The sequence below is a fragment of the Diaphorina citri genome, unplaced genomic scaffold (genome assembly GCF_000475195.1).
Source record: "Diaphorina citri unplaced genomic scaffold, Diaci psyllid genome assembly version 1.1 scaffold586, whole genome shotgun sequence".
NCBI lineage: Eukaryota > Metazoa > Arthropoda > Insecta > Hemiptera > Psyllidae > Diaphorina > Diaphorina citri.
This window is the reverse complement of record NW_007378020.1, coordinates 69,973-88,337: the sequence shown is the minus strand read 5'-3', so window position 1 is coordinate 88,337 and position 18,365 is coordinate 69,973. Positions and strand designations below refer to the sequence as shown.

The 18,365-nt window shown below is 34.2% G+C and overlaps 1 protein-coding gene and 1 non-coding gene across 2 annotated transcripts; one reads left to right on the top strand and one right to left on the bottom strand.

Annotated features, from left to right (window-relative positions):
• The first annotated feature begins 832 nt into the window (after positions 1-832).
• On the top strand, positions 833-17,564 carry LOC103510338. Its single transcript, XM_008474990.2, has 2 exons — positions 833-1,030; positions 16,032-17,564. The coding sequence occupies exons 1-2, from the start codon at positions 874-876 to the stop codon at positions 16,397-16,399; spliced, it is 525 nt and encodes a 174-aa protein (XP_008473212.1). The 5' UTR covers positions 833-873; the 3' UTR covers positions 16,400-17,564.
• Trnat-agu lies at positions 9,751-9,824 on the bottom strand. Its single transcript has one exon. It is a non-coding gene; the product is annotated as a tRNA-Thr (tRNA).
• Positions 17,565-18,365: the final 801 nt, after the last annotated feature.

The following is an 18,365-nucleotide window of genomic DNA, read 5'->3' as shown; positions in this document are numbered from 1 at the left end:
GAGCGCAGTGACCACTACGCCCTGGAAGCTGACTCATAAATATTGATTTGTTTGTGTAGTTGTGCTTAAAAACTCAGCTACAACCTGAAGCTGATGGTGTTTAAGATGGCATTCTGATTTCTGGTGTTAAAAACAGTTCATATAGAAATTACGAGTGTAAGATTATCAAATTTATACCTACTAAATTATAAACCAAAGAGAATCATTGCACTGGCAATACCTAATCCGAATCATTAAACCATCAATGCAGAAGAGTTTACCAAGAACTGAATCAAAACCATGTAAAACAGCATCGAAAGTAAAAGTTATACCGAGAATTACTTTTCCGAGTTCAAAAAATGTTCGAAGATGAGAAAGAAATTTGAAAACATACAACAACATACTGAAGGAAAGTTATAAAATTTGTTGTCATCCCAGGAGTCGAAGTAAAGAGTGGGTCACATAAAACCAAACTCACCGGTCTTGTTGGTGCCATTCATACCACAGACTTGCTGCAACACGGATTACTTACCATCATTACTTTCTTCAATATTTATTCGAAAAGAATCGCGATTTATCGAATTTTTTATCGTGATTTTTCGTTTTAATTTGTGTTCGAAACATGATGGATTTGACTTTTCACAGTGAATAAATACAGAGTTATTTTTATTTTGAAAAACAAGTAAGCACTAACTTTTGGGTTTTGTATTCTTACATGTTTGGATACCTCCTTTACCTTTACCTAAATTATTTCAGATATCAACTCAACTACTTTTAACCACCTTTTTTTCAAACATTTATCAAACTTTTTATAAGTTTACCTACCAAATAATCTAACTTTTAACCCCAACTTTTTAACTTTTTCTCTTTCAAAAGTGTACAAAGCTATTCAACATGAAATCAAATACCTACAGTAATATTTTGATTATCTTTTCCACCGTATTAGTGTTAATGATTGTGATGTGCAGTGCCAGTGAAGTTTCTTCGGAGAGCCAAAATGTCTCATCGATAGGAACAACTACGCCATCTTTCACATCGGATCTATCTGAAGGTAAAAGCATTTCTTTAATTGGGAAGTAAAGGTCTCCAAAGAAAGGATTTGGAAATCAAATCCGAATCACAGATAAGGTACCTACTCCTATTCACCCCAGTCTCAGTTAAGCAGTAGGTATAGAAAGGTTTTTTCTTTTTTCCTGTAGGTTTGTACAGGGTGGTCCAGAATTACCTGACGGTTTTTAAAATGATACTACACGTTCATTTTTTAAGATAAAAGAGTGATATTTATTTTAAATGAAAGATAACAAAATGAAGAGCTTACCCTGAATATCTTGCGAGTTTTTCAACACAAACATTTCCTGTTTCCTTCGATTCGAAAGCTTTAACATGAGCATTGATATTGATTAAGATAATAGCATGACCCTATAACATACCTATACAAGGTACTTGAACATTTATTCCATTAACACACTCCATATGTCGAGACATCAATGCCATAAAAATGTAAATATTGACATGAAAATAAAGTTAATATACTTTCTTTTTATTGGAGGAATTGTGCGTACGTACGAGTACTGTGAGCGATGCAAAGCTCGCGGGTATCCCGCTAGTAATAGATAAATTGAAAATATTTATGAAATAATATGGGTAGGTCTATCGAGAATCCTCCCCTACGAGAATCCACAATAAATTTCCTAAAATACGTGCACATTGCATACACACTTTTATTTCACGGCATTCACACAAATATTTGCAATTTTATGAATGTAGCAATGCAGGAAAACATAATTAAACAGACGTTCCCCGAAGTACGAGTGGGTTATTGCGGAAGTGATTCCAACATCTTTTGCCATTACTTAATACCTATCTACCTACATAAGTTTCAACCCTTCTAGTTTTATTTATACCCACCTCCTACATGAAGAAGAAGAGAAGGAAGAAGAAGAAGAAGATCTAGTTTTATTTATACCCACCTCCTACATGAAGAAGAAGAAGAGAAGGAGGAAGAAGAAGGAGGAGGAGGAGAAGGAGGAGGAGGAGGAGAAGAAGACCAACAACAAAAAGAAATGCTGACCGATATAGAAAAGGGGGAAGAAGAAGAAGAAAAAGAAGAGGTTCCCCGAAGTACGAGTGGGTTATTGCGAAAGTGATTCCAACATCTTTTGCCATTAGGTAGGTACTTAATATCTATCTACCTACATAAGTTTCAACCCTTCTAGTTTTATTTATACCCACCTCCTACATGAAGAAGAAGAAGAGAAGGAGGAAGAAGAAGGAGGAGGAGGAGAAGGAGGAGGAGGAGAAGGAGGAGGAGGAGAAGAAGACCAACAACAAAAAGAAATGCTGACGAAGAAGAAGAAGAAAAAGAAGAGAGAGAGAAACAAATGAGCTTACCTAGAATGTCAAACATAGATTGATGATTGACCACTACAACTCCAGGTTTTTGTTCTTTCAAATAGTCCCCATCCCGGAGTTCCCATTTGATCCCTAGTAACTTTGAGATCGGTAGGATCAGAGGAGAACCGAACCTGAAAAAAATTATGGAAAAATAAATTACTAATGATATTATAACAATAAATACCGAATTAATTAATAGATTACTTGAAAAATCAATAAAATTGATAAGTAAAATAATCATCAGCACCATCATATTCTTTTTTTTTTTTTTTAATCCAACGAATTTAGATTCGATGGATTCATTAGATTCGAACAAAAAAAATACCCCCAATGTTGTTAAACACCAGACTTTAAAAGTTTTGAACATACCTACATAGGTACTAAATAAATATTATTTTTGAAAAAAAGTTATTCTTATTATGGAAATTTCTCAGAAGTAGATAGGGTGTAATTTTTCACCGGTGAAACTCTTGGGGGAAAGTTATCCCCTTGACTTTCTAGTAAAGCTATAAGGTCAAGGCCTTTTGTTTGGAAAAGTTTCTCCAAGGTGTTTATGTACCTATAACTACCTCTAATATGAGGTGTTATTAAGCTAACTACTATCATTTCACTATCACTTTCTAGATAAGGGCTTTCCTTTTTTATACCCATTTTAAACAAAAGAATAATTATCTTATAACCCTATTAGGTTTTTAATAACTACATAGAAGCTACCGCCGCGTCGCGCCACGCTATGGCCAAATGGGTATCACATTATTAATTTTTGCACAGCGGATTTTCTAGAAAAATCTATTAGACCATTTTTTGTAAGAAATATCTCCTGGAAAATGGATTTACCCCAGATTTGTTTTTGTTCTTATTGTAGGTAGGTACATTAATTTATAAATAAATAAAAACATAAATTTATTGTGCGTCAATAATGAAATTAATATTCTTGAATTTGTTGGATCTTGTAATACTCAAGGTTTCTATGTTATCAAGGTGACATTTAAATTAAAAAAAAAAACATAATAAATAATTATAAAATAATACATATTCTACTGATATCTATAGCTGTCTAAGCCTGCTACAATTTTACTTCCGATCAGAACAAGCGATATATCGCATGGTTCTTTTCTGTACTCACAGAACAGAAATTTTACACAGTTTTACATCCACGTCTACCATTATCTTAAGATCTGGGAAAAAATTGTAGCGCGTGTCAAATAGATAAATAAATTTAATATATTAAAAAAAAACTTATTGTAGTTATAAAGCAGAGATCCCCAAACTGGAGACCGAGGCCTCCTGGAATATCACATAAAATATACCTAGTCAATGTTCCACGGAGCTATTCAAAATTGAAAAAAAAGGGGGCCACGTAGAAAAAAACTTTGGAAACCGCTAGTATAAACATTACAGTTTGTGATTTAAGTAAAATCACTAGTAGGTAGGTAGATAATATTATAAAGAATTACCTACACATTTTGCAATTACCTACTTACCTATAGCAATTGGACACTTTTTTGAAACTAAACAGGAGCATGTATGGAATCAAGAGAGCTCCCATCGTGGAGCTGTGAAGAATAAATATGGCGAAGTTTGCATAGTATCTTATTTTGCTGAATGGATCCAGGTATCTTGAGAGAACGAGTAGCATAAAGCAACCAATTCCTATCGGAATGAGATCTGTTTGCTGGATTTTCTCCAGGTAGAAATACATTTTGGATTTGTCTGAAACAAAAAACGACGAATTGATAGTCAGGCGAAAAGAAATTTTGCTACCAAAACCAATTTTGCACAGGAACGAAATGTAACTTTTTAAATTAGTCTTGTTGGTTGTTCCCTTGAAAATTCTTCTTTCGGTACCAAACCTTTTTGGCTTTATTTGATGTGTCCTTTCACTCGAGATTTTTTTTTTAATAATCGGACGGTACCTTTTCTTTGCCTCGCCGTATACGAAATGGTAAAATTTTCTCTTGATTCTCACTTATTCACACCCGAAATACCTATTGAGAAAGCAAGAAAAATAAGGAGAGAAAGAGAGAGGGAGAGAGAGAGAGAAAAAGAGAAAGTGAGAGAGAGAAAGGGAGAGAAGGAGGGAGGGAAGAAAACAACTTTCGTTTATCATTTCATCAGTTTTCCACGCTAATAGGGAGGAAATCCTGTCTTTACACCTGAACATTGAATTTTGTTTGCCAATGTTTGGTACAATAAAGGCAGGCCCGTCAAGACGGGGGCCCTTTAGGTCCAGGGTGTTATTCCAAGATCCTCATTTTTTACTCCACGAACAGAAAAAACGTCTTAAGATATGGACTATAGGTACTTTGCAGTACCATTACTACATTACTTGTTTCTTTATGGCCTATACTCGTACTCTGCAGTCCCATAATTTATTACCAATTTCTTCATGGAAACAGGAGGAATTTTTAATTGTGTTAAGCATACTTAAATGTTCATCAAAAATATCGCTCCCCAATTATTACACCCAGATAAATTTTATGACTTGACTTGGACTCGAACTACCAACCTCCAGATCCAAAGTCCAACGCGTTAAACACTGCACCACAATGCACCACTTTTGGGACCACTTTCCTATGGAAATATTTCGCAGTACCATTGCCGAAATTTCTCTCCCCGGCCCTGAACTAAAGGTCGCGTGCAAAAACACCAACTGTTTAATAATAAGGTCAAGTTATTAACGATTACCTACTAGAATGTTGTAGCAAATAAACAAAATCAACAAATCAATTCTCGGTAAATCGCCTGATCAATTGAACTAAGATCAACACTATTGCCCCATTGTATTTTGACCGTGGCATAGGTATTTGTACAAACTTGATAAAAGTAACAACACATGGTGAGCTTGTAAAAGATTATCTAATTGCTTATCAAAATTAAACCGTAAGCACCCAAACCTACTGTGTTAGAAAAGAAATAAGGTCAACATATGCAGCATTTCATTGAACATTATCAGCTGCGGATATCTTGGACTTTGCATTAATTGAACCATTTTATGCAAAGAGGGCTTAATCCTGCTTAGGCCCTTGGGGGGACTGCTTTTCTAATGTAGAATGTTCTTAAGAATTAATTTTAATATTAATGATTAGGGATCGGATTATATGCACCAAAAAAGGCCAAAATATGTATGCAATATGCAGCATAAAATGGCCAAAATATGCAACATAATATGCAAAAATTTAATGATGTTTTTTGTATGTGTTGTATAAAACATGAAGTTGATTATCTCTTTGATCGCATTTTTTCTAACCGTATTTCCGATTTGCCATAAAAAGAACAGCAAAGTTCAAAACTAAACGATGTACCTACCTATCCATCAAGCCAAAAATTAAGGTACAAATTTTTTTATTTATATATTTTAACTGTAAAAATACCTAGGTACCTCCGAATTATTTTGAAGTCAAAGAAGCCTTTAGAGATAAAAGTGCATAATTACGAGTAGGTATTACCTAGTAGTATCTAGTATCTACTTTGTAAAGATACCTAGATATAATTTTATTAATAATTGAAATAAATTATAACACAAATACCTAGGTACTTTACTTACCCAAAATACCTAGGTATCAAGACCAATAATTACCTATTTACCTTTCTACCTGTAGGAGTCGCAAGGGTTATTGGAAACGTCATAGATTACAATATACATGCATCATCATCACATCACACATTAGAACCTTTAGTCTGGACTTCCACATCATAGATGCAACCTATGATGGGATATGAGATGTTGGGCAATCTCAAGGTATTGTCTAATAGAAACCTCATCTCCGGATAAATCTATACCTATGATGTGCACAGAAGATTAAGTTCAATTTATTTTATAATTTAGTTAAACATAAGTATGTGCCTGGATATAAGCATTGTGGGCCATATACCGACTTCGCATAAAGTATTCGGTTGTATAACTTTAGTTGAATCACTTATACCATTGCAAAATTCAGTAACAGAAAATGTTCTCATGTCAACCAAAGAAAACACCCATACTTATTGGTACTGACTACTGATATAGAAAGCAATCTGGGGTACAATTAACACTTTAACTCCTCAGAACAGGGTATACCTTCAAACATGAACGATTTGGAAATAATGCAATTTTTTAGGTAGGTATGTATGATTCTGGCAAAAGATTTTTTATATAGGTAGATAGGTAATCCTACTCCAGGTCTTTATCAAATACTTTGTTTTACTCCAGGATTTTATGAAAAGACTTACTTCTGAACAGTTACTCCCATTTTGATGAAATTTTGAAGACATGTGCAAATTTGGTTATTACATTTTAAACACATTTGGCCCTTTGGGGGTCTATAGAAGCCCTTTTTCTGAGCAAGTGAGTGTAACAGTTCACTAAGTGTCTTTAGGTAGTCATGAAATCACAATGAAGAGTAAGTTTACTGGGAATCAAAGGGATTCTTGCCAATGTCTTCTTTATGTTGTATTTTATTTTCTTCAAAATTATTGATTTCAAGGGAAAGTAAGTTTTATTGCCTTGAATTTTAATTTCACTCGAAATTAAAATTGTCTTCGTATCTGTTTGATTTGAAAACAACAAATTAATTATCTCATAATGTTGATTAGATATTTTGATCTGCATCATTATTTTGAAAGTGAGCTCAGTTTGATGCATTGTTGTATTTTATTTTCTTCAAAATTATTGATTTCAAGGGAAAGTAAGTTTTATTGCCTTGAATTTTAATTTCACTCGAAATTAAAATCGTCATCGTATCTGTTTGATTTGAAAACAACAAATTAATTATCTCGTAATGTTGATTAGATATTTTGATCTGCATCATTATTTTGAAAGTGAGCTCAGTTTGATGCAGATTGCTTATTTCAAGCGTGATTTCTGCATACATGTTGCAAAGAAGAATGGAATTGCATTGATTTTAATTTAGAAGAAGCAAAGATCGATATCTGTATCATGTATTACGTGTCTTGGAAAAATGTATTCAGTCTTACAAATTTAGACCGGGGTTCAAACCAAGTTCCTCTACGTCTAGTGAGAGTTATCTTAATTTTTCATTCCCAGAATCTAGTGAGTTACCTACTCAGTATATGAAGGTAGGTACTCACCATTAAATTTCCCCAATGAGGCTATCTTCCATATTACTAGATAGGTACCACTTTTATTATCTTATTTATATCGTAAGATGATCTAATTTATTAAGAAAGGAATTTCATAATTTGGTCAAGAGCTAATTTTCAGGCATATTTCACACTCGAATATTCATTCCATTATACTCATTTGTTCAAAAAAGATCTTTTGTTGTTGGAAATTTAAAGAATTCTGATTGGGAAAACGCCAACAAAGCATTAACTGTAAATCTTTATGTCAAATTGTGTCTATTGTAATTTTATTATGTACAATCCTTTCTTATGTAGGATGTAGGTAAATATTTAAATTACCATTGTATGTACAAGTAAGTATTATTATTAGAAGGATTTACTCTGTGTAGATTTTTCTTTCTTTTATAATCTTCCTCACCTTTTCAGATCTTCTTAAAATCTATTATGTTGATCATTATGGCTTAGAACTAGTTTAATCTAATTAGAGAAAAATTCTGAATAGCTTCTCCATAATATTAACACACGTGGTCAATGAATGAAGCACGTACTCTAGGAAATCAGATCACAAACTTTTGGAAATTATCATAACAAACTATAGAAAATGACTCGTAATTGTAGATTTGGGATGTCACTCCCTATACCCAGATTGAATGAGTGAGAGCTGCTTTCGATGAATTTATGGTGGTGCTCTATTTGCTAATGAGCAAACTTTGTTGATTGATAAATAAGAAAGATTTGACCCCGTCGGATTTTGAGACATTAAGGCTTTTTATCAGGTAAAGAGAAGTTTTTTCGTTTTCTTTATCACACGTATCGATAGGTAGGAACACTTACCTACAATATTTCAGAGTGAAAGGGTAAAATCCCAACCAAGTATTTACAGAACATACCTAAACATACCTACATAAAGGAGCATAAACATAATAAAACAAATGAAAAAGAAAATTAAACTTTGTCGTTCCGTCAAGTTCCACGAAAGCTTGACACAAATGTATAGATACCCGATATTGTTAAATCCCTCCTCTATTTGGACGTGAACCACCAATCTCCAAATCCAAAGTACACCGCGCTAACCACTACATTACTGAGGTTGCTAAAACAAAACATATTAACCACCAAAAAACTCAATCACAAACCACAGTAAAGAATGAAAACTATGTTAATCATGATAAATGCAACGTGACTGAAAAATTCGCAGTTAGGTATTAGTGGAAACCAATTAGCAATGATTGTTTTTTGAATACCCGCGATAATTACTTGTCTAAAAATATTTTTATTGTTCTTTATAGTTTATAGTAGGTATCTCCAATTCTCTCGGTAACGTAAAACCATTTACAAATGCCACAGTAGGTAATGCTCGCATTGCAGAATCATAAGTTGTAAAAGTACTTAACTAATGCACTTTTTCAAGATGTTGTTCTCCTTCTTCATATCCATATATTTGAGGAATTCTAGGTCTATCATGCGTGATTGATATGCTATATATTTATGTAATGATCAATTTCAATTTTGAATAAACCTTTATTTTCCCTTAAATGAATTTGCCTTTCAAAAATAGGTAGAATTTTGTTTACCATATCAAACAAATGATGGTCGATAAATACCTATAAATGTAGAATTTATTGTGGATAAATAATGTGTTGGCAAAGTAAGTATCTATATCCTCAAGTGCAAATCTGCATTGTTATAGAAACAGAAGATTATTGAGGAAAATCTAAACCTACATTTTACAGATCTATTTAAGTTAATATTGAGAAGGTTACGGATGTTTCTTTTTGAATCAAAGATCAGATTACTTCTCTTATTTACCTACAATATTGATGTATTAAATAAGGAAAGTAAAACAAGTGATCCAGTTTTCTAGTATTCACTGTTTTCTGGAGTTTCTGGGGCCTGAAGATGTAAATTCTGCAAAAACATAAAAAAACTCTCGAACTAATGCAAAACAAAAGTTCATATGTTGTAAAGTTCACTTTCATTTTTAGCGTAGACGGCTGTAAATAACACATCATAACTGATATTATTCTGTAAAAGCTTTCAAACTGATTGAATAATATAGGAGTACATACCTACTTAGATCTCATACGTCTCCGTTCACAACGGGTACAAAAAAAAAAATCTGCACAAGAAAAAGACATTAACTTATTCAAAAACCATGCTGACCTGAACCTGAAGAGTAGCTATTAAGGGTAGCTTATCAATCACATTCAGAGCTCTCTATTCTTAATGTTACTGAATTTTCTGAAAGTTACTGACAAGTTAGGTACTGACAGAAATTGAATATTTCAATGATTACCTTGATTTATGGCAAAAAGGCACTGCCGAGATTCGAACTCGGGATCTCCTGTTTACTAGACAGGCGCTTTAACCAACTAAGCCACAGCGCCTGTGATTAACGAGAGTAATCAATAGCAGATAAAAATAAATTACCAGGTAGGTGGGTAGAGTAGGTACCTACCGATTAAAAACACCATATTTCTAAAATAAATAATTTGCTGGGAACTGGGTAAATACTCGTGATAGTGCGGTTCTCATTATTCCAAAACAAGAGATTTTCCTATTGCATGCATAGGACTGAAAAACCCCTCTTGACACAGCACCTACTTATCCTCGGTGGTGTATTGGTCAAGGCGCTCGCCTGGTAAACAGGAGGGCGTGGGTTCAATCCCAGCCGAGGTATGGAATTTTATCCTCAATACTCGCCTGGTAAACAGGAGGGCGTGGGTTCAATCCCAGCCGAGGTATGGAATTTTATCCTCAATACAATTTGAGAATTAGACCACAATAATAGTAGTAGCCTACTGCTGGAGTAAAGGGACTTTTCAGTCCTATGCGAGCAGTATAAATAAGCACTATTATTATTATTATCGGTTTTGGATGCTAGATACTCTTCAAAGCTCTTGTCGAATCGGAGTTCTTAAGCTGTGTCAACACATCGATGTCGACTGAACCGTCCACACTGCCTCGACAACATAGTTTTATCTCGTCGAACGACGGCCGGTCGGGACACAACTTTAGGTAGGAGATAAAATGAGCGTCTACATTTACCTATGTAATCTGCTAATGCTAATAGATACAATAAATTGCATATTTTAGATACCTCAACGGTATAGGAAACTCTGTTTAATTCCTGATGGCCTGATTCATTAGTTAGGTAAGTACCTACCTACGTAGTTAATCGCAAATTACTTTTATCCCATCACGAATGGTAACACATTCTCCGATGTACCTACATTTACCATCACACCCATTTCCAGATTTATGTCAATGTCAAAGAATGGGTAACACGTATAAAGCTACCGAGGTATCTTCATGCATGATTGCACAAACTGCCTGCTTATCTATTTTTATGCTACCCTGCTATTTTGTTTTACATGGGCCATTCAGAGTAAGGTTCGAGTAATTGACCGCTAAAAAGTACTCTCATTTTGCTAGATACGTGTATCGTGTATCTGTATATAAAAAATAATGATTCTACACACCTAATACCTACCTACCAGGATAAAATCCGCCCCGGGCGGGAATCGATCCCGCGGCCTAGCGCTTACAAGGCAGACGCACTACCAACTAAGCTAACTAGGCTGGCAAGGTTTAGGATTAAAATCCTGGTAGTGACATGGAAATTAAGAAGCTTAATTATTTTGGGGTGGATATTTCCTAAAAACTTGACTCAACTATCTCGGAAATATTTGTCACATTTTGCAATGTTTGTGCCATTTTTACAAACAAGTAAAAGTTTCATAATTACAACACATGACGTCAATCATAAGAGGGGCATGGAAGTGTTTGAAATAAATTATGTATTTTGAGACTTGGGGGAGACTGTAACTGCTATGGTCTTATCGTCCCGAAATCGAAGAGAGAAGGAAGACAGGATAGGAGAAAGCCAGCTGTTCCGAGAACGAACATGATCCCATCAGGATAAAATCCGCCCCGGGCGGGAATCGAACCCGCAGCCTAGTGCTTACAAGGCAGACGCACTACTAACTAAGCTAACTAAGCTGGCTTCTAAAACCTTTGAAAGTAGCTATGTTCGTTCGTATGCTTGCTTGTCTGCTGAAAGGTCAGACTCGAAGATTGCCGATTTAAATCGTTTAGTTTCGGTGACTTGATCATTAGAAGAAGGGATTGAATGGAAGAAAATACCTCAGGCATGAATCCTTGTCCTTGGTAGGAATTTTGTTGCTTTTGAAATTCTACCTTTATTGTTTTATGTGTGCAAAACTTTCAATTATTTTAGTCTTTTTTAATTGTTCTTCTTCTAATGTTGTTTAACTGTGCTGTATAATGGGCAATAATTTCGATTCATTTAGGAAGCAGAGCACTTTATCTAGGCAATTTTTCTAATGTATTCGCAGTTGCCTAGGTAATAGCCTTAGATTCAAAGTTAATACCTGGCAAGTGATTATCTTCTTCTTCTTCTTCTTCTTCTTCTTCTTCTTCTTCTTCTTCTTCTTCTTTACTTGAACATTTATTCCATTAACACACTCCATATGTCGAGACATCAATGCCATAAAAATGTAAATATTGACATGAAAATAAAGTTAAATACTTTCTTTTTATTGGAGGAATTGTGCGTACGTACGAGTACTTAACTCTTCATGTAAACTGGAATTTGTGTAATTGTGTGTGTCCCGTTTACCTACAAGATTTTTTTTTTTTTTTTTTTAAGAAGAAGGAAAAACTTACAAGAATAATCCTTTTGCTCCAAATGTACCTAGAGGTTGTAGAACTTTGAGGCATGTGAATTGCAGGAAAACAGAAATGATAGGCTTCCAGGTATCAATTAATAGATCAAGAAATCAAGATCTTCCAGTACCTGTGGGTCCTTAATAATAAAACTTAGGTACTCACCTACGAGTTTTTTTTATGTAAATAGTTCTGATTTAAAGTTGGCCATGTGTACAATTATACCTATATACCTACGTAGATGGCTCGGGATCCAAATACTTCGATGGGCTTTTTAGCTAAATTCCTTTTAATTTCAACTTGATTTTTGCTCATTGACAGGAAAGCAATATCCCATCCAGTATAATGAAAGTATTATTATCTTCTGATAAAACCCAGCTGAAACTAGAAGCATTACTATGTCTATGAACCGAGCCAAGTTCAAACAAACATTTATGGCTCTTTAGATATCTGTATGTGTACAGTAGAACCTCGATCATTTCTACTTCCATTATTTCAACACCAAAAATCGGGGGTTTTCCTTATCTTTCAAGGAAATCCTACTTTATCAGAGGAAGAGATCATTGATGTTCAAATAATGAGACTAATGACGAAGAAAACAATATCGAAGACGTTGTTGTTTTTTTTTCTTAGTTTGTTTTATTTAATTTCAAAATAAAAGGGTATTTATTTCCTATTTTGTACCACTAAATTTGGCCCTATTTTCATGGTTTTATTCGGAATTTCGATTATTTTAACTTTTATACAGAACCTCGATAATTTCAACTACCCTCGGTCCCAATTAGTTGAAATAATCGAGGTTCTACTGTGAGTATTTATCTGTAATTATAGTAAAAGTATCCAGCGTGTGTCTTGCGGCAGATACCTGTTCCTCATCCCAAGGCAGTATCTTATACATACTCATATAGTCAATAGATGAATAGAATAAACATTGTTATGATAAGTATCGTTAATATCATTATAATATTTTACATCACTATTACGTGGAAATGCACCTAGTGTTGTTGCAGTTTGGTGATTTCTCCATATTTCACCCATCCAGATTTTTTTTTGCAAACTAATATGCATGCTTCAGTACTGAGTGCTAAGGAGAAAGATTTAGGCGATATACCTACCTACTTATTATTTTCTACAGGTAAACACCGGGAAAAAATCGAATTTGATAATTTAGGGAAAATATGGATAGGAAAAGAGCCTAAGTTTTTCGGTGAAACTTTGTCAAAATGTCAACCAAATTGAGGAAAAAGAGAGGAAGAAAAAGAAGAAGGAGGAGAAGAAGGAGGAGGAGGAGGAGGAGGAGGAGGAGGAGGAAGAGATGAAGAAGATGAAAAAGAAGCAATAGCAAAAGAAGAATGATAAAGAGAATTCCTCAAAGGCATGAAATGTCTATCTACTCTTAGACTTACCTACCGACTATGTTTACTCTGCATTATAGCTATAGCAGCTAGGTAGGGAGTGGCTTTTCAATTTCAATGCTCTCGTGAGTAGGCCGAGTTTCAATTTCCAATCAAATAATTGCTCATAAGTGTTAAACGTTATTGAAACCATCTACTTACAATAAGTCTGCCAAGTCCCATTTCATCCTACGATATTGATCATTATTTTTATTAATTTTGCTACTGATGAAATAGTAGATATAGGTGAGGACTTACCTACTTTTTTTAGCCTCGTCATGTTATATGAGAATAAATTATTTAATGGAATTTTTAACATCTGTTGTATTACAGTTATAAGTACGGAAATACCTCCTACAATTCCTACATGATTGGAATAAGACTGTTATTTTCCCTATTATTCGCACAAAAAGACCCATTTGTCCGTACCCCAGATTTAAATACTGAGTGAGTTATTAGATCATAAGGATTCCAAGATAAAGTGGCTTAATAACGAATGACTTGCCAATAACTCAAATATAATTTTATGCACTTGCAAATTATCCCAAACAGTACTACACCCCTCGCCATTTTTGCTCCTATATTTTTATTATAAGACGCAGACGGTTCGATTTCAAAAATCTTATAAAATCAAGATCCATTCTCACTCATTCACATTTCACACACTGATCGCTCTATCCACAACACCTAGAAACAGAAAGCTGAAATTTGGTAGGAATATTTCTTTTATGGTCTAGGTGTGCAATAAGAAAGGAACTATGAGTTAGCTAGGTGATTCAAGCACTGCTCTGACTCTACAGTCTAAAGTTACTTCTAACTAGTTTTATAGAAAACCAAAAAGTATTTCAAATATTTCAAGCTACTCTGAGGACCTAAGCTACTTTTATACCAAGAGTGTGATCAGCGTAACGTTTCCCTTTCTCATATATTTTGAGATCAAACTAAAGCTAGATATCCTACTGAGATAGAGATCTAGGCGATTGGGAGAATGATTTATTTCAAAAACAGATTAGTGCTTCTCAAGTCAGATACCTATTAAAGTTCTTTCTTTAGTGCTCTCACTTTTTCACACCAATTCGAACACTATATAGAACTGTAAATTAGTAGAGAATTTGCTGAAATGTCAAAAGAAGTTAATGGAGAAAGAATCTGTCAAAAGAAGACCATTACAAGTACTTAGTAGATCTAAAGGTAGTGTAGATGAAACTAATCTTCGACTGTTAAGTCTAAAGTTTAGTAGATTCGTACCTATTTTGCGAGTTATACTTAGAAACTTTTTTTCTACAAGGAGAGAAAAAAAAAAATGAAACAAAATCCAAGCGTATTTTTGTCATCTTGATTTTTTTCTACTGTCATTGTTAAAATTAGAAACGAATTGACTTGACAATTTGACGACAGCATTACCTTGTCCTCCTCGTCTTGTACTAATCAAAAGGTAAAAGTCGAGATCATAAATCAGATGTAGAAGCCTAATGTCCTCTTCAAATTTAATTTGGCTGAACTGTCTCTATTTTTGGTTGATTGGTACCTATACAGATCTAGTAAGATAAGACATAAACACCAAAATTCGGCAAATGGATTTGTAATACGTATTCCGGAGAAAACTTTATTAGAGGGGGAGGACCGGTTAATTTTAGTTCCTTATTTGGACCAAATTTAAGGACCTACACCATGCAGCACAAAACCCGCGAGTAGGTACATCTATCGGATACAGATATGTAACATATTAGTACATACCAAGTCTGATTATAAAAAGTTTCAACGATGGAAATCCAGTCCTTTCTCTTTTCCTTGTGTCCTTGACCAGCAGTGGACATATTTCAATAAATTTTACTATTTTCCATTTCTTTAATCTCTCAGAAATGATTTCCACAGAGACAGATATTTTAAATATGTCCAATTTTCCAATGGAACATATCTTAAAACATATGTCACACATTTCATTCAATACTTATATTCCTTCTGGCTGTCCACATGTCCTTGTATTTCTTTGATTGATATACTGTGCCATATTAATTGTAGGTACGCGTATTAGGTGTCTTCGGTATTGTTAGACAGTGGTTATAGTGCCATACAGTCTGGTATAATCATACGAAATTCTTTCCGAAAAAATATCTCCATATCTTTAACACAATTGAACATTCCTCTCACAAATTACGAGGTGTCCAATTTTCTACAATTCGGTGCTAGATAGGTTTTTCTTTGTATTTTGGAATAGCTCGAGTCACATTGGTATCGCATTTGTCATCTACGCAATCTTCCAACTGCCACCAATTTTCGGTTTCAATATTTTCCATTATTGTCTTACATACCAATCTCTGTGGTGTAGTGGTTAGCGTAGTGGGCTGAAGTTTGTTGGTTTAAGTCCAAGTAATTAAACAATATTCCACATTAGACAAGCAGTTTTACCTGAAAGGGCCCAAGAAGGGTTAGACTCTCCTCAAATTAAAGCATTCAAGTAATAGTCCTTAAATCCTTACTGACTCACGTTCCCAATTTCTTTTGTTTCAGGACGGAAAAAGAAGGACAAGCAACACATGGAAATGCTCTACATGGGTTTGAACCACATCAAGTCAGTCGTCCAAATGGTTATGATGGGTATCTCTCAGATGCTTCAGTTCAAAGGAATTCTCATCTCCATGATCGGAGTTGTCATTCAAGCTCTCCGACTCATTATGGACTTCAAAGCGAAGCAGGCTGCCCCCACAGCAACCATTATGTTGAAACAGCAAGTACCTCCTTCTGGCGGCCATCAGTACGGTCATTATGAGGGAAAATCCTCAGCTCCTGGATTTGAAGGATTCACACCTGGGGAGGTTTCATCCGCTTATTCCTCAGGATATGACAGCTTTAGTGCCTACAATACGAGGGCACATTAGACCTACATGAGTTCTGATATCAAAACTATTGTCTAAGACTTACGATATTCAACTTGTCAAATAATTAAGGTGGTCAAAAACCACAAATTTTGTAAAGGAAATTCCAATAAAAATTGTAAAGGGTTTTCTTCAAGGCTGGATGTCAGCCAAAGAAACCAATAGGCTTTTGAACGGTTGATATATATTTAACGCTAAAGCTATTTCACGAATTTTACGTACAAAGATACAATATTTTTAGAATGATGACGTCAGAAAAATGGGGGTCATAAATCAGAAAGTTACCAGTTAGCTCTTGAATTAGCTATCAGTCAATGACTTCAAGTTATTTTTCATCAATAAAAATAAAAAGTGCTATGAACAACCGACATGGATTACTATAAAGATCAGTTTATCTAGTATGTATTCTAGTAGGTAATTAAAACTATTAAAATTCATGTGTCGAGTCATTCAATTGGAGCCAAAAAGTCTAAATTTACTATTTAATGCAGGTATATTTAAGGTGCTTAATAGTATCATAGACAAACACCGAAATGTTTTATATTCAACGTGTAACCAATATTTGGTCTACAAAATATACCGAAGTATGGGACTTTGGTCTTTGAACCTACAGAAAGAGTAGACATAGACAATTTATTTTGTTAATTTTATGTTGTATTATGAATTGTATTCGTAAGTAGCTGGTTGAAATGATGAGCGATGAGGTCATGTTGCTTTCACTGTAAACCTTGGGCATTAGGTTCTTGATTCTCAAGTAATGTCCTACCGACAGAGATGATAATATTTATTTTTATTAATTACCTACCTATTATTTATTTTTCAAATAATAGACTCGTATGGGTCACGTGAGATTATTAAAATTTATCTATAAAATAGGTATTTAATTATATTTTATATAAGTTGTTTGTTGTACAAACGAATAGGTTCGTTTATTTGTTTAACTAGCCTTTGTGACCGTGTGGTCAACACTACTGACTTTTCATCTGCGGGTTTCGGGTTAATATCCCGTCTGGAGCGGACTTTTCTGCAAAATTTTCCGCTTACAACCAAAAATATTTGAAATATTTAATACATTTTTTCCAACTTTTATTTTAAACGTTTAACATTAAATTTAACGTTTCCTTTACTTTTTTTTCTTTTTCATCCACTTGTCTACTTAAAAACTACTTAATTCACTTACAAGTAGGTATACTACAGAATAAACAGAAGTATATGTGCGAACAGTAAGAATTCCAGTAGGCACAGAACTGGAGGCAATTGGCATAGGTCTTGTCAGAATAAGTCAACCACTTGAATAGCTGATTAAAACAAGAATAGAGCTCTAATATTGTAAAGAGTTCCATCAAATATCAAGCTTGACTTACCAGCGAGGACATTACAAACAATCCTATTGATTAGGAGACATGTTAACCTACTCCTAGATATTGGGGACATTGAAAATCGAACTTGTCTAACGAAATCTGTTTTGGTAAACAAAAGATGACGCAGGTAAAATTGACAAGTCTGAATGGAATCTGGATGAAAAGGAATTAGCAAAATATATGCAATTGTAGGTAAAGATAAAAACAGTACAGTACCTAGCTACCGAGTTAGAACTATTTGTTATTTATTTTTAAGTACTATTTTTATACGATCTTTTTGTTTATAGACTTTAGCCAGTTTAAAGTAAATACAAACTCTCTTTTGACATTGAAAATGAAATTCACAATAAGACCCATTAGTATCATGTGCAATTTGATAATTGCCACAGACATTATCTTCCATCAATCCCGTTGTCAAGCGTGAAAACCAGAGTCTGACCACATCCCAACTATTTTACTGATAAATCGGTGTTGTAAAACTGTTCACTTTTCTCTCATTACACCAACATAGTAAACAAAACCAAATATTCGGGTGGCCAATGACCATTTGACCACACAGAAGCATATGATTCGGTTTCTCTACTTTCTTTTCGATCGGAATCAAAACG

Coding starts and splice junctions, on each gene's coding strand:
- LOC103510338 (XM_008474990.2), top strand. CDS start 874: ATGAAATCAAATACCTACAGTAATATTTTGATTATCTTTTCCACCGTA. Junction 1,031..16,031: donor CACATCGGATCTATCTGAAG/GTAAAAGCATTT, acceptor CTTTTGTTTCAG/GACGGAAAAAGAAGGACAAG.